Source organism: Anser cygnoides, chromosome 6, assembly GCF_040182565.1.
Source record: "Anser cygnoides isolate HZ-2024a breed goose chromosome 6, Taihu_goose_T2T_genome, whole genome shotgun sequence".
NCBI classification, from domain to species: Eukaryota; Metazoa; Chordata; class Aves; order Anseriformes; family Anatidae; genus Anser; species Anser cygnoides.
This window is the reverse complement of record NC_089878.1, coordinates 5,117,770-5,141,339: the sequence shown is the minus strand read 5'-3', so window position 1 is coordinate 5,141,339 and position 23,570 is coordinate 5,117,770. Positions and strand designations below refer to the sequence as shown.

At 44.5% G+C, this 23,570-nt stretch overlaps 1 protein-coding gene across 2 annotated transcripts in view; it reads right to left on the bottom strand.

Annotated features, from left to right (window-relative positions):
• TMEFF2 (transmembrane protein with EGF like and two follistatin like domains 2) overlaps positions 1–23,570 on the bottom strand; it is a 331,707-nt gene that overhangs the window by 43,730 nt on the left and 264,407 nt on the right. For both annotated transcript variants that reach the window (XM_066999055.1, XM_066999056.1), the window contains one exon: positions 4,139–4,235. In XM_066999055.1, coding sequence (XP_066855156.1) covers positions 4,139–4,235 — 97 coding nt within the window. The remainder of the gene's footprint in view (positions 1–4,138; positions 4,236–23,570) is intronic.

Genomic DNA, 23,570 nt, shown 5'->3' with positions numbered 1-23,570 from the left:
TCACCATGCTCAGCATCTCAGGAAGGCTGCCTTTCTGCCCTTCTGGGCCAGGCATCAAACGCTTCAGGAAACCTGCTGCCCTCCCCGGATCCGAGGGTGGAGGAAGTGGGATCTGAGGGACTTCCCTCCTCTGCCCTAGGCATCGAGTGTGCCATGCTGCAGAGCCCTGTGCAGCCCATTCGAGGTCAGGCACTTGGGGCCAGGCACGCTGCTGCCTCTCCTCTTCCTCCTGTGGGGAAGGCAGAGGAGAAATCTGTAGGCATGGCCTCCTTGGACACTGCCAGGCTGCAGGGCACTCTCTCCCGAGCGTGTTGGACATCTCTGCGTCTCCTTACTGCGAGCAAACTGCATCTTATCCTGGGCAATCCTGCACTTTGAGTCTCTGCTGCTGGCTGACCTTCTGATTTTGAAATTCAAAGGAAAAGCACGCATATCTAACCCCAATTCATCATTCTGATTTTGATTAACTCTACAAGTCAGAGGTTTGTAGGCTTTAATCTTGCTTTAAGAAAACACTCCTGTCCTCTCTTCTCCGTGTCTTCCAAAAGGAAATTCAACAGAGGGGTTTTTGCTATTATTTATCTCCCTTCACTTACTTGGACGTGTCATGGACCTCTGGAATAGCTGCCCAGTATCCATCCAAACCACGGCTTGCCCAGTGTGGAGTGCTCTTATTTCCTCGGTGGCTCATAAGGAGGAGATTGATACTGGAATCTAGGTTTTTGACATGGTTATGTACTGACACTAAGCCACTTTAGCAGATGAGCAGGCACTCCATTTGGTGAGTACTATTTATATACAGTGAGTGAGTATTTCATGGATGCTTTTTGGAAGATCTTAGAAACACACCACTGTTCAGAGCGTTACGCTTCATTCTTCATTTCCTTTTAAGTATATCTCTCGGGGTGTTATGTTGAGTAGCCCTGTCTTACAAAATCAATTATTCCTTAGGCAGCTCAGAAATAAAACCCAAAGTAAGCAACACCAAATGTCTAATTTACCAATAGATTGCAATCCAGTGCTAAAGAGCATAGCCACTGCCCTGCTTTAAATATTCATGAAGCTCACTGGTGCAAAATGCATTAAAGGTGGGAATAATGCCAGTAATACACGATCTTCTTAGTGACAAGAAGCTTTCACATATTAAAGTAGCAAGATGTTAAAGACTTTCAACTGAACAGTCTTTGTTTTTAACCCAGAGAAAGAGATTCACTAATGGAATGCCAAATTGCATTCACTCTTGTGATATTAGACTGCAGAATAGGATAATAATATATGTGTGTTTTACCATGCCTCAGAAAACCTGTTATTACAGACGGTTCTTTTCTGCCTTTTCTTCGTACTTTCCAGAAAATGTTCACACACGTATCTTAGCCCTTCGAGATGTCTTTTATGTGGCAAAACCCTACCGAAATCCCAGGAGTCTAGCCATTAACAGATTGGTTTTAAGCAAATAAAACGATTTTAAAATAATGGTGACACACTACAATAGCACAATTCAGCTGAGTGACAATTGACAATGAATAACAACAAAAAAAGAGTTAAACCAGAGACAAGGGACTGAAAAATAACAGACTGTGGCAATGCAGAATAATGTTAATTGTCGCTTTAAATCATCAGCAGCCCAACCACATCTGCTATCACACCTGTGCTCTCTCCTCTGATCTACTCTGACACCCTAGAAATATTAGGCAAACAGCCAGCCTCACATCTCCAGCTCTCTAAGGTCTGGCTCTGCTGCCAATGTGCATCCCCATTACTTAGAGTGGACTGGACACGGATCCTGCACCCCCCTGATGGATAGGGAACACTGCTAGTGCTGGGCTTCTCACCCCGTAACAGCAGCTCTGGGGCTGCTGGGAACCCTGACCTCATTTGGACTTTTAGAAACCTCATCAGTTGGCTGAGATAACCAGAGGAGCCCTGCTTACATCTGAAATTAGACAGGTGTAAAAGCATCGATTGAATAGTAAACTGGAATTTCGTTTCCCATTTAATTTAAGGGCATTTTCTGCACACCAAATCTTCGCAGGGAGAGGGGGGAAGTGCACCAAGATATAACTATCTGGTGCCAAACACGGAAATTCAATTAATGTACATTTGAAAGAGGGATCTAGGTTCCCCATACATGGCCCGCTTTTATTCCAGAAATAAGAATAACAAAGAACTAACACCCGGAAGGCTCATTTTTTAGAAAGACGCTTATCCACGACTAATCGAGGGGCAGGGACAGGAAAGCAGAGCTCTGTTGTGGCGTATGAAGTTGTTTACTTCAAAGCGGACCTTTAACAGGCTTTGCACGGTCTTTTTACTTCTGGTTGGAAATCTGCTTTACTGCCTTTTAACATCTTCCCAGCAAATGCCCTTCCCTGCTTCCCGCCCCGAGAAGCATCTTCCCCTGCAGAACGACTACCTGTCAATAAAGATTGAGAACTTCAGCTCCTGCAGCTATTCCGCTGCTCTGTATACGCCAAGCTGTTTCAAAGGGGAGGAATTAGTTGCAGAAGCTGTAGTGGGAACGTTACTGGGGTAAGTTGGATCCGGCTCTTTTATCGAACTATTTCTGGAAAAAAATAAACACTGCTACACAGTACTTGTGATTAATAATGTTATCTGGTAGCTAATTTTATTCCTCGCCCCTCTCTTCTGCTGCCTTCCAACTTGAAAGTGCACTTAATTATGAAAACATGAGCATCAGACTGTGGATTTTGATATATTAATTTAACCATCATTTTGTTTCAACACAGCACCACCAAACTCTCAAGGATAACTGGTCAAGGAGACAGCAAAAATCCTGACACCAGAAGTAATTTCCTTAAACAGAGTCAAAATTAAGCACTTTCATCCATGCAAATCTCTTTGCGTTATTGCAAACCTGTAACCAAGATGCGTCTTGTTCCTGTTTTTTAACACAACAATTTCTTTTGGTAACTGGAAACAGAGCAAGACTTCTGTGGCTTGTTTGCTTGGTATTTTTTAAAGACTAGAACAAGAGGTTATTAGAAGCTTAGCAAGACCAAACCAAAATGAGCACAAATGGATTACCATATTCCTAAGCTGCTTCACTGAATAGCAGAAATGTTTATAATGTCATGCCTGACTAATATCACATGGATGCCCTGTGTGGATGAGGTCAGCTGCCCAACACTGGTCCCAATTATCATGTTCATCATTCATTCATTCATTCCCCTCTGCTCCATTCTTACTGTTCAAGTTGAAGTTTGGGCAATAGTGCCTTACTGATATCTCACTGCCCAGTTTCTCTATCCATCCTCTAACTGCTGTCAGCCCTCAGCTTCAGAAGCATCATTCAGATCAAAAGCTCTAACATTTGCATGATTATTTTGTTGTCTCTCTAAGTTTATATTAATTACTTAGAAATATGAGTCTTGCTATAAAGGCAGCCTTAGAAGTACAGCTCTGTGAATAGCTGCTTTTTGATCTACATTGGCTGTTCCAAAATCAGGATGAAATGATTAGTTTAAAGTTGACTTACTATGAAGTATTTGCATAGTATCTAGGCAAATTGAAAAATTCAGAAAAATATTCTGAGTTGATAGAATTATTTCCCTTCAGCTTATGTGATTAAGGTTTAAAACAAATGAACAAACAAGAAGATTTTAAAAACCTCTTTTTAAAAATAAAAAATAAATTTCCATTGAGAAAATGCTTGAATGTACACTCTATTTACTTCAAACGTTTGAGGGTTAGATCTTTGACTCCAGCAACTAGAAAAAAGTGAGACAGATTTTCCACATTTCTAATGCCACACATGACTTAACATGATGATAATATTAATGATACTTTTTAACCAGAAAAGCTGTAGGTCAGTTAGTTTTCCCAGTTCTATTTTTATCAAAGAATAAAGCTGTGAAACCCCAGATGGAGTAACATAAGTTGTAACTGCAACAAAATGGATAACAGTGTTTCTGGACTTTTTCTAAATTGTGCATGTTCAAGAATTATAAACCAATCTGTTTTATACATTTTTTTAGAGTAATAACCACCTCAGTCACTGTCAGATGAATCTCTGGGTGCAGAAAATTGAATATCCAATATTTTAAATGCTTTCTAACTCACAGTATATTTCAATAATACAACATTCATTAAAATAGAAGAGTAGACCAAGTTACTGTACCAAACATCCTCTGCATCTTCGTCACACTCTGCCCCAAACTGGCAAATGTCACAGGTCGATGTCTCTTTTTGATTGGTTTCACCTGAGCCTTCATTGACTGTTTGATGGAAAGCAGAAGAATACACATTAGTAAAGACAGCACCGTAGCAAAGCACTCCTCTCTCTCTAGAAAAATCTATTCGCCGTGTTAGCTTAATGCGCTGCTCACAAAGGTGACGCTTGGCCAACAGACAGCGTTTCTGAATGGGACCTACACAGAGATTTCCTTGTTGGCCTGTGAGAAATTCCCTGCGTTATGGAGTGAAAAGGAAAAGCAGAGAAAAGCCCTTCCTCTTCCTTCTCCCTTCAAACACTGACTCCTTCCAGCTGCAGCTTTGGAGGTCTGCATCACCACCGAGCCTCACTGCCTTGTTCCCGGGAAAATAATTGAGGCGCACTGACAGCATCACCCGCTGCCTTGTGTCCTTTACAGGTGAAGCCTTGAGAGGCACCCACGGGAATGCTTTCCTCAAAAATGTTTTGAAAGCACCTGCTGCCTGGTACAATTTTATCCACTCCAAAGACAAAACGTTTTTCTCTCCAGAAGTATTGCTACAAGCCCCGAGGACCAGTTATCCCTGGCAGGAAAGATTTAGTGCTGTCCAGAGGAGGGGACAATCTCCAACATGGGTAAGGAAATCTATCCAAACCTCCTTTCATTTCCGAAGCATCATTATTTTTCCAAAGGCCCCTGCAGCACAATGCTCTCCAAAAGTCCCAAGCAGTGCAGAGACAAAGCTCCACGGAGCAGCGTCCTTGCTCCATGTACCACGTGGGCAGCCCTGCATGCTGACCATGGCACAAGGCAGGTGAGATGTGGTGACTTTTAGCAAAAAACAACAAACCAAGTGAATCCCACAAGTCCCCAACTGGCTTTTGCCATCCAGTGCTGCTGTGCTTTGCTTCTGGTGCTCCCAGCCTACTTGCAAAGAGCGCCTAAAACCAGGCGGCCCTGCTGCTGCTGCGGCATAACCTTTGAAAAGCAGGAACAGCCCACCTGAATTCTGCATCTAAGGGCACCAAGAAGAGGGTTTGTACAAAGAGCCTCAAGAGGCATTATCTACATTTGTACACAAGTATACAAGCACCTTTTGATATCTTTCAAAAGGGGCTGCTTTCTATCAAGACTCTACCTAGCGATATCCTTGCAGAATAATTAAGCCAGCCCAGACTTCAGGTATCCATCAGCTTTGACAGATGCTGTTATCTGCAGATACGTTCCCTGCAGCACCACCCTTTCATTCCTCTCTTCCATTTGGAGTCAGCACTGCAGTGTGGGTTTACTGCATGTTTTGGCCCAGCCAGCTGAAGCTGTGGACACACTGAAGCGTGTTGGTCACCAGTAACACCGATGGGACAAACTGACTGCCTGATGTGCGTTTACTGCAGGAGAGCATTAACCGGAGACTTTCGGGTTGGAGTGCTCTGAATTGAATAGGCTGCTTTTGTTAGGTACTCAGGAAAGAACCAGAGGCACAAGCTTTCACAAAGCGTTTGGAGGAGAAAGGGTTTTTGCCTCTAAAAGAGAAACTGTGACCCCAATCCCCATTTTCCAACACATCTGCTTTCATACCCTGGACGAGTTATTTAGCCTCTGCCCTGTTCCCTGCTTTGTAAAATGGGAAAAAATGACATTTTCTGATGATCATAAAAGGAAGAAAGAAGAGGTTTTGCCCTATTTGTAGAAGTCTGCTCATCTTTACATCCATAATACTAATCTGCAGAAAGAAAAAGGGAAACTCAGAAAACACACTTTGGATTTTCGTTCTACTGCAGGCTTTGTAGGGAGGGTCTGAGATGTGTGTTTTCTCTGTCCTTCAGTGACTGAGGAACTTGCTAGGCTCGCATCTTGTACGAGCCGATGTACAAGAGCGGACAGGGTGTCTGAGTGCCGTTGCCTCACACCATTAGCATCTCCATGGGCCACGTGTGTGATCCTGAACCTACTGCACTGGGGAGCTCACGCTGCTGCTGCTGCCGTACAGCTCCTCCCCACTTCTCTGCAGCTGCATCCATGCCCGGGTTTTTCACTGATTCTCCCCTCCCCCCGCCCTTTTTTAATATATATAGAAATCTTTTTTCTGGAGAGACAACTTTGACAGGCATTCTTGGCAGAAGATTTCCAGTGGCTAAGATATTAGGCAGGAAACACGATCTGGATTTATCAAGTCACGTTGCTTCTCTGTGCCACGGTTTCTCTATCTGTAAAAGGGGAACAGTATTTGGCAGACTCCCTGGGAGCTGTAATGAATAACTGTACAAAGGGACCCATGGGCAGAAGACTCTTGTGACAGTCAGGCACTCTTTACCTACCAGGAATATGACAACTGCTCCAATCCACGAGCGTGAGAACATGTTCTTAAGGAAAGGAGCAGTCATTTCTTTATTTTGTTATTTTGCAAATCACTTCCCTCATAATTAAAAACATATAATTAAAACCACTTCCTTTAATTAAAAGCAGGCGCCCTATTTTTTTCCTCCCTGTAATGTTTCTACTTATAATAACCTAGCAGGGTTGGTTTGACCAGGGACTTCACACGGGTCCGCATCGCTAGCTGAGCAAAATAGCTACTTAAGTCATTAAAATACATAATTTGAAAGATTCAGCAGTCTGAATAGAAGGAACTGATTTCAATGGGAACATCCAAACTAAGGCACAATGCAGTTCTGAATTTCCACGAGAAAATAACAGGTAACCCCCCCATGTTTTATAAAGAAGCTCTGCATCCAGCATGCCAATGTACACGCTGTCATTACATGTCCAAGCATACAGCAGCCTTCATTAAAAAACACAGCTGTTTCTCTTTCTCTCCTCTGTCCTCAGTATCTACAGATAATATTATTATTTACATTTCCTTAAGGTGTGTTTTCTCTTCCTACACAAACACACATACTCGCATGAGAGCCCCCACCCACAGACCAACAGATGCAGAGGTTTGTTTTCTGCATGCTGTGCAGGTAAGTGCCTGGATAAATCTGGGCATCTTAGAGTTATTTTCCCAATATTCCCTGCTGCTTCTTAGCTTGAGGACTAGCAGATGCTTCTTTTCTAAGGATACTCTTTTTCCTTTCTTATTCCTGGCTGCACTTGCTGATTTGCACTTGCTTTCATATCTCAACTGAAAAAAAAAAATGTTAGTGGGAATAATACAGATTCTGGATTCCTCTTGCTAAAAATAAAACCAGTACGATTCTTTGTTCTCACACAAGTTAAAACGTTCTCATATTAGCAACTGTTGAGGTTTAACACCAGGACCCTGCCTGAACGTGGCAGGCTCCCGGGGAGCTAATTGCTGAAGCCCGCTGCTTATTACACACGCAGCTGAGACATGTTAAGCTGCAAGTTCCTATTTGTCTTAGCAAGATTAGCAACTTGCAGAGTTCAAGGGAATGCGCTAGCATGGGTTAGCAGGTCACTAACATTATCTGAAAGTCACTTCAGAGACTATCTCACTCTGCTAAGCAATACAAATTCTTTAGCTGGGACACAATTTACAGAGTCAATGGGCTGTGGTAACCACAACAGCTCCTGTTTAAATCATTTGGTCCTTTTCTGGCATTCTCACTGCACTCAGATCAGAGTCGTGATTTCCGAAACATCTGTATTGTTTGCAAGCCATACAAGAAAGAAACCGCCTTTGAGAGATGTTGCTTTGCTTCTGTAGGTGAAAAACTAGATTGAAAGTATCATCGGTACATCGCTCTGACTCTCTTAGTATCAGGAGAAATCCAGAAACCTCAGACTGGCCACCCCTGTAGGTACCTCTTTTTTTTCTTCATACTTCCATCTCTTTGAGTCAAGAGTCTTCTGTAGGTGCTGCAACCCTGGCTATAGGCACGGCTTCCCAGACACACACACTGCTAGGAACTGATGACTGGTGGTTTATCTGTTTTAACAAAAGGACACCAGAATATCTGTGCGGGAGCTTCTGGATAAACTCCCTCAGTGCCTTTCCAAGACACTCCAGGGACGTCCAAGGTGGAATGGAATTAAACTCTGCAAGTTCCAGAAAAGGCGCTCAAATGGGGTCATCAGGACTATGCAGAGCAGTTCACGGTCTTGATCTGAGACACACGGCGGCACCTATTTCCTAAATGACACAAGGACACACAACTTGCCTGGTCAATCATACTGTGAGGAGCTGAAGAGGAACGAGGAGTTGGTAAGCCATGAGGGAGAGAGGCACTTGGGTGGCACCCTCAGCTAAACACTCATCTCACTTGGCTAAAACCCTTCCACATACATGTCTCTGAAGGCAACAGGGAAACTCAGGGGAGTCTTAGTTCAGTTTTCATAGGCCTTTGTAGGACTACTACTATTATCACAATAATCCTTATTCAATACATTTTAACTTTACTGGAGAACAACAACAACAAAATGTATTAAACATCATCATCACACGCTTGAATATACAAAAATATGAGTATAAAAATTGCTATGATTTTTGTTTTGGTATTATGCAGTATTTCTTTGATTGATGCGATCAGATGTAAGCTGATTGCAATCCCCGAGCAGGCGTGACCTTCTTGCTTTCATCGTGCTTAATCCTGACCAAAAACTGTGGGATTGCCTCAGCAGAGTGCTGAGCCCAAGCTAACACACCTTGGGCTTCTTAGCCAACATGTTTGTATGACCCAGCATCTGCAGGAATTCACTGCGTAAAGACACCCTAAGTCAGGTTTTTATGTCTACTGCAGTCCATGTGCTGCACAGATTCACAGATTTCTCTAGGTTGGAAGAGACCTCAAGATCATCGAGTCCAACCTCCGACCTAACACTAAGTACTCCACTAAACCATATCCCTAAGCTCTACATCTAAACGTCTTTTAAAGACCTCCAGGGATGGTGACTCAACCACCTCCCTGGGCAGCCCGTTCCAATGCTTAATAACCCTTTCGGTAAAGAAGTACTTCCTAACATCCAACCTAAAACTCCCCTGTCGCAACTTTAGCCCATTCCCCCTCGTCCTGTCACTAGGCACGTGGGAGAATAGACCAACCCCCACCTCTCTACAGCCTCCTTTCAGGTAACTGTAGAGAGCGATGAGGTCGCCCCTGAGCCTCCTCTTCTCCAGGCTGAACAAGCCCAGCTCCCTCAGCCGCTCCTTGTAAGACTTGTTCTCCAGACCCCTCACAAGCTTGGTCGCTCTTCTCTGGACTCGCTCGAGCACGTCCATGTCCTTCCTGTAGCGAGGGGCCCAAAACTGAACACAGTACTCGAGGTGCGGCCTCACCAGAGCCGAGTACAGGGGCACAATCACTTCCCTCGACCTGCTGGCCACACTGTTTCTTATACAGGCCAGGATGCCGTTGGCCTTCTTGGCCACCTGAGCACACTGCTGGCTCATATTCAGCCGACTATCCACCAATACTCCCAGGTCCTTCTCTGCCAGGCAGCTTTCCAGCCACTCATCTCCCAGCCTGTAGCTCTGCTTGGGGTTGTTGCAGCCCAGGTGCAGGACCCGGCACTTGGCCTTGTTGAACTTCATGCAGTTGACCTCAGCCCATCGGTCCAGCCTATCCAGATCCTCCTGCAGAGCCTTCCTGCCCTCGAGCAGATCGACACACGCACTTAGCTTGGTGTCATCTGCAAACTTACTGAGGGTGCACTGGACGCCCTCATCCAGATCATCAATAAAGATATTAAAGAGGACCGGCCCCAGTACCGAGCCCTGGGGGACTCCACTAGCGACCGGCCTCCAACCAGATTTGACTCCATTCACCACAACTCTCTGGGCCCGGCCATCCAGCCAGTTTCTAACCCAGCGAAGCGTACGCCAGTCCAAGCCCCGAGCAGCCAGTTTCTTGAGGAGAATGTTGTGGGGAACGGTGTCAAAAGCCTTACTGAGGTCAAGGTAGACCACGTCCACAGCCTTTCCCTCATCCACCAAGCGCGTCACTTGGTCATAGAAGGAGATCAGGTTCGTCAAGCGAACCTGATTCGTTGCACATCTCCGTATGCAACCCAACTAGCAAGTAGTTGTAAGGACAGCCCAGTCCATCACAACCTCTCTTTCCCTAACTGCAAAAATGTCTCCTGTCAGGGTGGGTTTTTACAGATCAACTTTGCACTACGGCAATTATAAGTAACAACTGTTAGCATTCTGGTCACGTGCAGAAATTACGACAGAATTAATACTTGACTACTAGACTTGTCACAGCCGGATGTCTTTGCTCTCGCTGAAAGAAGAACTTCAAATGAAATTGATCTAGATCCCTTTAACAGGATTATCCACTAGTTTTTAGCTATAAAATCTAGGTAGTAACAAGAATCACATGAAGATGAGGGGCAATGGCTGTTTTTGTGTTTTGGAACGAAAGACAACATGCAAATTAAAATGTGGAGGAGGAGAAGGATGATAATCTCCAGAGCAGCTGAGGTGATCCTGTCACATGCTGCAGTCTGAACAGGATTGCTCTGGACAGGTGACAAGGAAGAGCAGACAACGTGAGAAAGCTCTGAGAAACAAGGGCAGGGAACCAGGAGAATTTACTAAATGTGTTAGAACAAACACTACCTGCACCTCCACTGAACAGCTAAAAACACCTCACGGACGAGGCCAATAAAAGCCCAGATGCTGCAAGTGACTTCTTTCTAATCAATAAGTCTTTTTTCCTGAAAGCATTAGCTCAGTCAAAACCTGCAAAGTGAGAAAAATGAAGGGTGTGAAGCAGGGGGTGGACTCACGAATGGCTCTGCTCTCGAAGCCTGGCAGAGGCTCAGAACGACATTATGGTCAAAATGAAAAGAAAATGGTCTACTGTGTCAGTAATAAATCCCAGCTCTGACACGTCTTGTTCTGCTTTACTCCTGCTGTCTGGCTCCATCTCAATAAATACAAATTTACTATCTCTCTTTCACACACACAAACATGCTGGGGAAATTACTTATCGCATGAGGAAGCAGTGTCTCTGCCCGGCTCAGGACCTGACTCAGAACTTCTCAAGGGGACCCAAGATATTCTCCCCCATGTCAACAGGCGCTGACTGCATCGGTTTCTCCATGCCACCAAGGGTCACTCCTTGAAATCACCTCTCCACCATCGATGGGCAGGTTATTTAAGCAGTGCCAAGCTTGTGCCATAGCTGAGCTGGATGCCCATAAAACCTGGTCATGTTTTGCAGGGCTTATACTGCTTCGGGTCCTGCTTTGGGTGCCTTCATGTTGCCATTCCCAGCTGGGAAAGGTTGGTGGGCTGAGCTCAGCACGATGCACGTACCTAGCGAGGTTTTCAGGGTGGAACTAGATGTATCCAGCCAGCTTGGACTGCGGATAAAGTCTGTTCTTATCTTCTTGCTAAAGACCATGCAGATACAGCCAGGCACTGCTTTGATGCCAATCAGATTCAATTTGCAGTGTTTTCCAGCTCTCATACATCTGCTGTGACTCTCAGGTTATATATTTTCTTAAACTCACAGCTGGTGGATTATCTCAATGTAGAAAGATCTCAGTTTCTACATGTATTTGTTTTGAAAGGTATGACTAAGCTTTAGGGCTGTGGAGAAAAAGCTTGTGAGTATAATAAATGCCAGAAACTATCAAGTTTATCATTTTTGAAACTCATTATTTTTATGGGGCTGATTCACGTTTTTGCAGTCATGTGCAATGCTGTGTTTATGCTGAACAGGAAAAAAGCACTTCTGAACCAGAGCTCGCGCTGTGCTGAGTTCCCCTGCACTTTGTGCTACCAGCTCTGAGTCTACCATGGATACAGTATAATTTGTACAAGAAAACAGAGCCTGAGATGTGCCTCGAGTTCAGTCAATAACTAGTGTAAAAATTGCTTTGCATTATCTCTGAGCACTGCTGCTCTCTCTGGTTCCATCTTTATTTTTTACCTCCTATCTTGCTTTCTGTCATGCCTTTCTTCCCATGATCTTTCGGCTTCTTTCCTTTCCCCAACTTTTCAGTTTCCTTTCAATATAGAAACTAAGCTGTAATCTCTAAGATTTTCACTAAATGACACAAAAAGCATTCGGAGAAAACCAGAGATAAGCGCCCAGCCACTCACCAGCTACCTCCCATGAGCTCAACACAAGGTGTCCTTTGGCTAATGCCGAGGTGTAAAGCCTCTGGTGGCCTTCTGCTGGCTGCCCACTACATGAGATGACCGGACACGAGATGACAGGACACTCACGGTTATTATCAGGCTTTCGGCACCTGCCTGGGAGCTCACTGTTGACCAAACCCCAATTTGGGATGATCCTGAGTAAACTCATCTTTGGCTTTTCCTTTTATTTACACATGCCTGTCTGAGCTTAGCAACTTGAACAAAGGAGTCTGATGAAATAATGGGAGAATTACGATTTACAATTTCCACTTCACCTCCTCTATACTGAATAATAAGAAAATGGCTTAACAATACACATACTTGGTTTCAGAGGAGCAGAATTGCTCCTCTGCGTCTATCTGATTGCAGTTCTCTCCTTTCAACGGGCGCAACTGGAGGTCTCTAAGAGCACCTGGGTCAGGACACGACCCCCTACAGACCTCTGTAGGGACTTGCCTGTATTTGCACAACTGTTGCCAGGAGGGAATGCATTCAATTCTTACTCAAAGTTTATTTATTCTAAATAAACAGTATTTGCTTGTTTCTGTCTCATGCATATCCCTGCTGCTCCCACAGTGCATTTGGTAAAAAATTAAATACGTTTAGTTGAGGCCAGTTTCTCCTAGCAAATATCTCTAATGGCATTTCAAAAGGAATGGCTCATTGAATAAAATCCTATTGTAAGCTTTTTGAATGCTGACATGAAACAGCTGTGATTATTGCACCCTTGTGCGGTCCCTCTACAAAATTTGATGTTTGCCTGGTGCATGTGGGATGCCAACATCTCAGATTTATGAAGGTGTACGATGACCAGCACTGACAGTATTTGCCAGCTTGAGGAAGAGGAGGTTCATTTAATTTTGCCAAGAGCTTCCTCTCATAAACAGCATTGAGCAAAAAGCCAAATAGCACGTGGGGACTATTCATCTTTGCCTTGCATTAATTTAATTTTAAAGAGAAATCACTTCCTTGCAGGAGAATTTAAGGAATAGATGCAGCTTGTTGTAAACACGCCTGCGATGCTGCCAAAGCTTTTGTGGCACCAGTCCCTGCTCTCATGTATTCCAATATGCCCAACAGTGCGAACAAAGCAACCGAATGGACATGCCCACAGCTGGACGGATGCAATACGACGGGTCACCAATCAAGGCTGTTATTAAAGGGCCAGGGAGGAGATTACTATAGTCCTAATTGCATGGACCAGATGATCCATCAGAATGGAGGAGAAACAGAAAAAGATGTCTGATTCCTCCCTCAGGTAGACTAGCCTGCCTGCACGGATCATTAAACCCCGGTGCTGTGTCAAGGGAGATGGGAAGCTGCAGTTCAGGAACATAGCCAATATCATAACACCTTTCTTACTGTCAGGAAAATATCCCTCAGAGGCTACCCAGAAGGAGGATCAAGCCTGAGCTTTTTGAGGCCAGCTGGCCCTATTTGCCAGAAGGGAGGGGAGCCGGCCAGGCTCAAAACCCCCTTCACCCCTTCTGCAGATTGCCAAGGTGGCCCCAAACATCCTTTCTACAACTGCCCTTAGAGCAAGTTCCAGTGAGCAGCAGACACCAGTTCAGTTGGAGGAGCACGGATCAGCAGTGCCTTCTGCGTGGGAAGATGTCAGACGTAAACCCCAGAAATTACCTGCCTGTGCTTTCCTTGACCCCAGTCAAGAATTCACATCCAGCCTGAGATCCTAAACACTTACTCATTCTAGGCAGGGAGGAACTTGGATCTCTGAATTTAAAGAAACTCAGTGGGGGAAAAAAAAAAAAAAAAAAAAAGGAAAAAAAAAAAAAGGAAGGATCCAACCCATGGTTTCACAAAGTCCATAATAAGGAAGCCCAAAATGGGTGATGTGACTTTCCGGGACTTCTTGCACTGAAAAGTGCTTTTGCCAGCTTCCTGCCTGGTGGAAAGATTAACAGAAGACTTGAATTTGAAACTGTATAGCTGCTCAGTTTTCAAGAATCTGAATGAAAGGAACAAAGATAAAGCCTAAAAGAGCTGTCTAGTATTCATTTGGTGACTACTTCAGTTTTAAGGTCTTTGTTGCTTTGCTATTGATTTAAGTCTGTGTATCCTTTTGAATATTAGTATGGCTAGCAAGATAGCAACATCATACATAAAAATGTTCTTTATTCCAGAACAGATGAAACTCCCAGTGGTAAAAGAAGATTTAGGCATCTCTGAAGATTTCTTATCACTGTGCAACATAACTCTCTAATGGTTCAGTGCCTTGGAGGGTCATCTGAGATCACTTATCACATAAATCAAATAGGTGGCAGGCTATAAGAGCGGAAGCCTATAGCAATTTCATGTCTTTGCTCGCAGACATCAAATCTATCTTTTAGGCAGACTATAGAGGAGATAATATGCCACTCCATTTAAGCCATTGAAGAAACCCAAATCTGGGTATTAACCAATTTTACAAAGCTGCTTCCAGTCTTGACTGCACCACAATTATCTTGGGTTTTAAATTCTAAAATGTGGCCCAGAGAAGCCGGGCCTGGTTCTAACTTGCACAAAGGCTTCCGTAAATCACTGGCAATGGAAGGTGGTGTCAGAGCGAGTGAAAGTCCAATTTATTTTAGGTCCATTTACATAATCAGGGTGGTGTAAAGTGGCTCTACGGTAAAAATGAGCTGGGCCTACCTTTCACTGAACTCGAGAAGAGAGTGGTTTTCTTCATCCGCTCCACTTTTCTTCTAATTTATATTAATTTCTGTATGTTTCTGTGGTGCTCGTGCAGGTTAGGCACGCGTAGCCCGGGGACTGAGCAGCGGAGGAGGCACGTGACAAGCTCACACTCCGTAATGGGGCCTCAGAAGGAAACCAGCAGCCAAAAACTGGGCTCAGCAAGGCTGTACCCTCTTGGATGGGAGCCACCAGAGATGGGTTTTCAGCTGCTTCTTCCCCCACCAGCTCCATCATCAGCCTGTATGAAAACAGCAGGCCCCAATCCCCCCCAGTCCAGTTCCTGGCCCAGAATAATTCCAGATTTCTGCAGGCACACTCCCTGCTCCTTTGTTTTCACCTCTGAGCCGAATCTCTAAACTTTCACAATCAGGGCTCATCCCTGTGTTTGCTTGTGCTCTGTAAGTGAAGGTAGTATGAGGGGGACTGCAGAGTTTATGAGTGCTGCAGAAGATACAGTATTTATGCAACACAGATCCCATCTTTTAGGTAACCTTGTCCTTCAACAAATACAAATACATGTTACAGCAGTTAACGGTGTGAAAACGTCCAGCACTAAGATAGCCCTTCAGGATAAATGGGAAAAATCAGCAGAACCATTTGCTGGCAGCCTGAGCAGAAAGGCAAGGGATCTCCTGAGTGGCACAGTCTCTGCTGGAAGGGTGGCAAAGGTTTAAGAGAAGTAGCCTCCCCAAGCCAGCTGTGTGGATGAATTGAGGGATGCCATTTTTGTGCCAGCAACTAGAATTTACATAACTGCACACAGGAAAAAAACCCCAGTCCCCTACAAACAGGGCAAACAGGACGAGTGCAACATGTCAATCTCAGCCCTGATATGAGAAGCAGAGAGCAGGGGCTGCAAATCCATTTACACCAGAACAACATTGCCCCCCAAGTGTAATTTTACAGATGTGTTTATGATAGGGGGGAGCCATATGGCATGAAAGGTTTAAACATTTAATTTCACTTTGTTTTAATATGCTGCATATACAGAAATTTGGAAGCCCAGCAGGAAAATGCCAGATTTCATTCTCACTTAGTTGTGATTAACCTCTATGAGCTCGCCCAGAGTTTTGTCATCTGCAAAGTCATTCAGATCAGGGAGGATGTGAAAGCCCTGAAATTTCTGCTCCGGCTAGAGCACAGCAGCTGCTGAGCTGGAGCTCTTTGAGGGGACTATCCACCCCCAGCATCGCACCCTGCTCCCCACCTTCCCCCAGGCACAGGCAGTGTAGAAGGGGCCGTGGGGAGATAATGGTCTGGAGAGACTTTCCTTCCACATCTCCTCCAGCAACTGCGCCTCTTGGCACCGCACGGGTTGCGTCCGGAGTAGCCTCGCGCGGCAGAAGACCACCGAGCAAATGGGTGGTAGGTATCAGGCTTTGCAAATATGCTATTCCTCATTAATATTGATTCACGCACACAAACACTTTAGCTATATTCGCTGATTGCATTACCATTGCAGAAGTGTAATTAACAAATTAAAAGGGAGGACTGTGATTCAGTTTAATTTGGGGAAAATCTTTATTTAAAAAATGAGTCTGGTGTTTGAGGATCATTCCCCTTTGGTATTCATTTCAGTGCCTTGGACATGCTTTAAGAGAGGTGCTTTTATAAGCAGAAACACATCCTGAGTACGTTGCAGTACTGACATAGGCAGGTATATAAAGAAACATCAAGACAAAACCCAAACAAATGAAAGAAATCCTGATGTGCTAAACCAGATACTAGATTGCAAATGAACGCGTGCCATCAGTGAGTGAGGAAAGGGGCAATGCCAGTTGGAAGCTGCTCAGACTGATCGGAGACTGAAGGCTTGCTCACAAAACCTTGGGAAAAGCAACACAGATTACGCACCGTCAGTTCAAGAGAAAGCTAATGCCACAGGTATCTGTGGGAGGAGGGAAGGGAGAAAACCTCCTGTACTTGCTGCCATTCTAGATGCGTACGTGATAAAATAAATCAACTCTGATAAGTATAGGGACGTTTGCAAGAGCAGTCAAAACTCCCAAGGAGCAGCTGGACTGTTCTTCTCTCCCCAGATCAGCTGAGCTCACCTGGAAGAATGGCTGGGAAATGATGCCTCCCTCCCCTCCCATCTCCTACAAAAACCACCCTTCAGGTGATCTAATATTATGAGAAACCATAATCATTAAGGATTGATCATGCTAATATAATTTTCTGGATGGCTTATTAACCTACTAAGACATGTTTTTTCTACTTCCCTTCATTAGCGACAGCAATAATTAGGTAAGGCCAGAGTAGCAAAATTGATCACATGCTACTGCCGAAGGGGACAGAGAATGTATCATGCACATTTAGCATAATGTTCTCCAAACTCCAGATGCATTAATTATATTTAGTAACACTGCTATTTTCCACCTTTGATAGAAGGAATCCATTAAGGTAGGTATTGTAGAACAAAGGCTTATTTTTCTCCTGTTCCAAAATTGAGTGTTTTCTTTTTCTTTTATTTTTTTTTTTTAAATAGTTCATGATACAAAATGAAAGGGGAGAAGAAAGCATCCTTGTCTCGAAGACCCACTGATCCTACGCCCTTTTCTTCATCCAGCCCTGGCTGCCAGAGCCCAGGTGAGAGCAGGAGGGCCACGGGGCTGCGGCTCGGAAAGACGAAAGGCAGGCGCATGATGCGCTGCCACCAGCAGCCTCCAGAGCCCCCTTCCTCATGCCTCTGGGTGGGCTCCGGACAGCCCACATCCCACCTGCCAACCCTGGGCACCCCAGCCAAGTGCCTGCAGGACATTCAGGTGGTCCCACGCAGAACATACATATACTTACATCTGTAAACGTATGACATGCTAAGGTGCGTAGGTGCCTGCATGCTCCCAACCTGCAGCCCCCATGGTCCTGCTTTGGCCCAGGCCCCACAGCAGCCACCAGCAGGTACCAACCAAACCTCCTCCCAGGAACACGGGGGACCACAGCGGAACCCTGTTGGGGTCCCTGCGTACAGCCACAAGGTGTCCAACGCAACACCGTGTGCATCTTCAGAGGTCCCTTTCAACCCAAACCATTTTACTATTCTACAGATATTTGGAAGACATTTTTCACAATGAGGGTGCTGAGGCACTGGAAGAGGTTGCCTACAGAAGCTGCCCCATCCCTGAAGGTGTTCAAGGCCAGGCTGGATGGGGCTTGGAGCAGCCTGATCCAGTGGGAGGTATCCCTGCCCATGGTAGGGGTTGGCACTGGGTGGGCTTTAATGTCCCTACCAGCCCAAACCTTTCTGAGGTTCTGCAATCTTGTGAAAACCGCTACACTAACTTCTGTGAACCGCCACACCACCCTGCTAGCATGGGAAGCTCGTGTAAGCACGAGATTGACAAAGGAAATGCAGCGATGATGAATTTTTACATCTTTTTTTAACGTTCTAGCAGCTGGCTTTCCCTGAGCTCTCTCCCCATGTAAGCAGTAAGCAGCTTTCTGGAGATAAAAGCATTAAAGGGAGCTGAAAAGAGTTGACATTACAAACTTGGCACTCCGATGTCACGCTGCACAAACAGCGAGAGGGAGGATCTGCCAAAGTGAAAGCCAGAGATAATGTGAAAAGCATAAAACCAACATATTGACCTTATTTAAGCCCAAACAGTTTAACACTAGGATATTTAACACAAAAATGTTGAAACCACTATTCCGCACGCACACGGATGTTTTCTTTAAATACGCAATTGACTTGATATCTGCAATCCCCCTCTTCAGATGCAAAACCCAAAATAATGATTATATCAGTCACTGCTTAATACATTCAACTGTGGCCCTGATTTTCATGCCTGAATGGTCATTTACATATCATTACCCACAATGCCTTCCACTCCGATTTTTCTTTCTAAATAGAGTAATGCATTTAAAGTTGTCATTTTAAAACAAAAACGCTTGAAAGGGGGACTTTCATTTCTCGTTATCTTATCTATGCTCTTAGCAGCTAATAGACCAGAATATTAAACTGGGAAATTCTCGGTGTGTGTGGCAACTACTATAGCGAGGAGATCTTATAGAAGAGGCAATTATCAAGGGATTTTGCTGAACTTTGGAAACGCAGATAAACACGAACAGAAAAGCTGGAGCAAACCAACCAGAAGCAAAACAGTAATTATAGTATGTTCTTCTATTTTCCTAACACAAGCCCTCACTGGGGGCAAGACTAGTTCCACGCTGGAAAAACCACTGTGGGCACGAGGGGTGGCTAGAAGCTCGCCACGCATAAATTACTCTTTTTCAATTAATACTGCCCAGGCCCACAACAGAGGAAAGATTTATTTTTTTTTTCCTCCTCCCGCTACTTTTAAAGTAATTTTCTGCTATGTTTAATTAGGAAGTTTCTCTACAGAAGGGAATGTGATAGAAGATTAATTCTCTATCTTCTCCCCCGCTGTGTCAGTACACACAAGCGGACGCTATAAACCCCAGTTAAATACGACGAGGGACGATCGAGCACGGAGCTCCTTTCAAGAGGTCGCGTCCACAAACCGTAGATCTCATTCCAAAACAATAGAAACGAGTTAGAAAATGGTATCTCGCCCTAGTGCTGGGCCACAGAGGAGTGATTACGAGAGCTTCACGGCGCGAGGGTTCACCATGCCGGCTGGGAGGGTTTGCTACCACGGCTAACGATCCCCCACGCCGCGGGATGAGGAATGGCATCGCCACCGGCACTGATGCTCTGGGTCTTTTTCTCCCATTCGCTACTAATAATTAGCCCTCTAGTATTCACATCCTATTTTACATCTTTTATGCCACGTATGAGACAGCAATTAAACAATAAATAATGAAATGTTCGCTGGCAGGCAATGTAGTAGAGCTTTTTTTTCTGAGCGAACAGACAAAGGGTGCAAGCTGTATTTGTTTTTAATGAACAGTGAAGGGAACAAGCTATTTACCCCGAGGACTTAAAATCCTATGAATGGTCTATTGCCACCAGTGCTGAGAATATCAGGTTAACGTTTTTTTTTTTTTTTTTTTTAAATTGAAATCCAAGGCAGAGTAAGAACAATCAGTTAGGGAAAACTCAGACCTACAAGATAGTGGGACTTGCAAGACACTAGCCTTTGACAGAGAGGGTAAGCAGTTTTCTCCGAAGTTTTATTAACAGAGTGGCTGCACATCAATACAGAAAATGCATGAACCATTTAGAGGAGGGAATTCAGACATATAGCCAGGTAGAGACTGGGAGCCCTGCTCACTGATAAACTAGGACCTTGTTTTAGTATGACAGAAGCTGTCAGTCTGCTCCTGGGGACAAGTTGGGTCAAAAGATGACAACTGGCAGGAAAAAAAAAAAAAAGCATAATGCAGAAGAAACTCCATCCTCCATTTTATTTTGCACTTTCAAAAATAAACCAACATTTTGGCTAGTCCAATGTCTGTTGATTCCCTCCCATTCTTAGTTGTTTATAGGGCATTCTTACCCTGCTCTGCTCGACACCGGTGTGGTTTCATGTAGAGAAATGCTCCAGCTGAGCATTTAAGAAGGGGCAGCTACTTTAGCAGAGTCCAAGGGAGAGCCACGAAGGTGAGGTGACTCAGAAAACGACTTCCATGGTGAGCTCAGGGGAATGGAAATTTTTCACTTTGGGAAAGAGAAGATTGAGAAGCGACTAGTCGTCTGATATAAAAAGGAACGTTAAAAAGGCTGCTATAAAAAGGATAATCAATTGTTCTCCACATCCAGTATTTCTGAGACAAGAGATAATTGATTTAATTTATGGCAGAGGAGATTTAAGAGAGGTATTAGGAAAAAAGTCTTTCCAACTTCTAAGAACTATCAGGTACTGGACTAGGATGCAGAGGAATGAAGCCAGTGTGCACTGCCCTTCCGAGACTGGTCTGTGCAGAGCTCAGCAAGGAACAGTCTCGAGAAACAGCAGACTTGAGAAAGATGGATTAGATGATCAGGTGAAGCCACTTCCAGAACTATTTATCTACTACTTTATGATCCATTTTCTGCAGGTTAGGCAAGGGCTAACTGTGTACTACACATGATTGAGTCTTGTACAAATTCCCATTGAAGTCAAGGGGCATCTTTTGGTAACTTCATTAAAACGTCTTCATGTTGGCTGGGCGCGTGATGTCTGCCCAAGTATGGGGCCAGTATATATACTTGCATAATCTCCACAAGTTCCTGACTCCTGCAAATTCAGAGGACCAGGTAATGCCTAGGACCTCGTGAACAAGCCTCCCCCTCTTCTGATCCTGAAAAAGCAGGGGAGCTGTCTTCCTCCCCCTGAAGTGATTTTTTTAGACATGATTTGAAAATGTCTGTTCCAGCTGACCAACTTTTTAGTTCCATTACAATCAAATATCTTTTAGAGAAAAGGCATAGAACTCTCTTAATGGAAAACATTTTTTAAAAATTTGTTAAATGGGTTGTAAAATCTATGTTAATATAGCAGTACAGGTAGTGCACTGCGCTTCCCTGGGCAGTCAGCAATGCATTTCCAGTGCTATCTCTTTGTTTGTCTCTGGGGATATAAAACCCAGGGGCTGCTCCTGCTCAGGGTGGGGGTCCTGCCCAGCAGTGGGCCACCCCAACATCTATCTGATGCCACCCATCACGGACCTGGTGGCGGCTGTGTCCCCATGCAAAGGTGGTGGAGGGATCTGCCGGCTCCGAACCTGTGGGATGCAGAGCTGAGCATCTCGGAGCTGTGCTGCATCGTCTGTCCCCATAGCAAATCCAGCCTTTTGTAGCAAATCCCATCTTCAAAGCTTCCTCAGGTGCTGGTGCTCGCAGTGAGTGCCCACACCGTTGAGCTGCCAAGGTGCACATGGATGCAGGTTTCTCCCCTGTTTTCCTTTGTCAGGCCCAGAGCAGAATTATGGTTTATTTGCACAGTGATATGGTTGATTTGCACAGTGCCTTTCAGAAAGGAGATGTAAAATGATGAATCAGAGGTCCAGACACAGCCATCTGTCACATCCAATAAGCATGCATGCGCCATGTGAATGCCTGGTCACTCCAGTAATTAGCTGCAAAAGCTGAATGGGCAATTTTCAGCCAGGAATTCATGAAATGTATTTTGATGCACAGAACAATTAAGAATGTGACATGCAAACTTCCAGATACCTTCACATTTTCTCTTCACTTAGCTCTGGGGGAACTTGCCCTCTTTAACCTTGTTAGTGCAAGGGGGCACAGCAGGAGTCAGGCAACGGTGAGCTGAATAAATCTCAACCAGGCAGTCTCTTTTTAAAATGCAACTTTTCCTTCCAAAACCTCTTAGATAATGATGGAAAAATAGTCTGCAGTGAATTCTGATGAAAAAAAAAAAAAAAAACAAACCAGAATAATAAATGTGTCCTATGTGACTGCTGGGAAAAATGAAGGGTCTGATTCAGGTCCTGTTCTAATCAACGGGCCTCTCTCCATTACCTCTGCTAACAATCGCGTTAAACCTTTTGTGTTCGGGTGAGTAGAGACAGCCCATAGATAAGAAGCAAGGAAGCTCAGTAATTCAAATGGCAGCTGAGCATCAGGCAGGTCACCCGAACGCACTGTGATGCTGTAAATGCGTACGTACGAATGCAGAGAGAATGGATATAGATGCACAGAGATGGTATGGATGTTATTTCAGCAGAGGGCCAAACCCTTATTTTTTCCTCCTAAACAAGGGAAGAGGAGATCTGGACAAAACAACACAAAACATACAGAAGGCAGCCATGTCCTTTAAGCACATGGTAGATGTGCGTAGGTCTCTTTGCAAAAGCCTTTTCAGAGTGGAAGAAATGTAAACATCACCTAATTTAACCACTGCTTTCATGTACCTTATTTTACACTGAGTTGCCATAAACTATCCCCGTAGTATTTTGTTGTAATTACACGCAGTAAAAGGAACAACCGGGTAATTACCTCAGGCTCCGCAATAATATTTCCACATTAAAATGTAAGTACAAGGTGCACAGCTCATGTCCGTGTTTTAACTGTAGGAAGAACAGAGGACTACTCATTTGAGGGGAAAAACATGCATTAAGCTCTCTGCCAGGTCCATGGCTGTCATAATTTAGGCTGGGCACCTGCCTTTGCTTGGAGCCCTGCTGCCAGCAGTGCAAGGTTTTATAAACAACCCCTGGTGCCTCTAAAGAGCGCTCATCCTCCCTGGGAGCCCAGCACCCCCAAGGTGTGCAAAGGCAAGGTTAAAAAAGTCCATTTATAGGTAAGGAGAAAAGGAGCGGCGATGGTGTTGGGGATGGAGACAGAATGGAGAAAGTGGTCCCCGCACATGCCGCTGCCTGGGGTTAAAAGGTACATTGGGAGAAGCTGCTCCTCCCCGCTGCTGTGGGGTGACAATTACAGATGTTCTGGGGGAAGGTGGCGTGGGATTATCCATATTTCAAGTCCAGAGGGTTGCCTTTCACTTTGAAGGATTTTCTGTCTTTCATCAGCTTTTGCGCTTCATTTAAGCCCTAAATAAAGCACAAATATCCCATGGGAATAAACTTTACTCTCTACCTGTCAGAATAATTTCCTACCTGAATTAACTTGTGGATGCACTTCAAAAATAGACACATCTTCTCTGTAGCATGATTACTTGCCTGCTTTATTTTCCAAATGTCTTTTAGTGCTGCTTTTCCATTTTGGGTGCAAGCAGAATCACGGTAATGGATTGATGGGGTGAAAAATAAACACGGGCTCT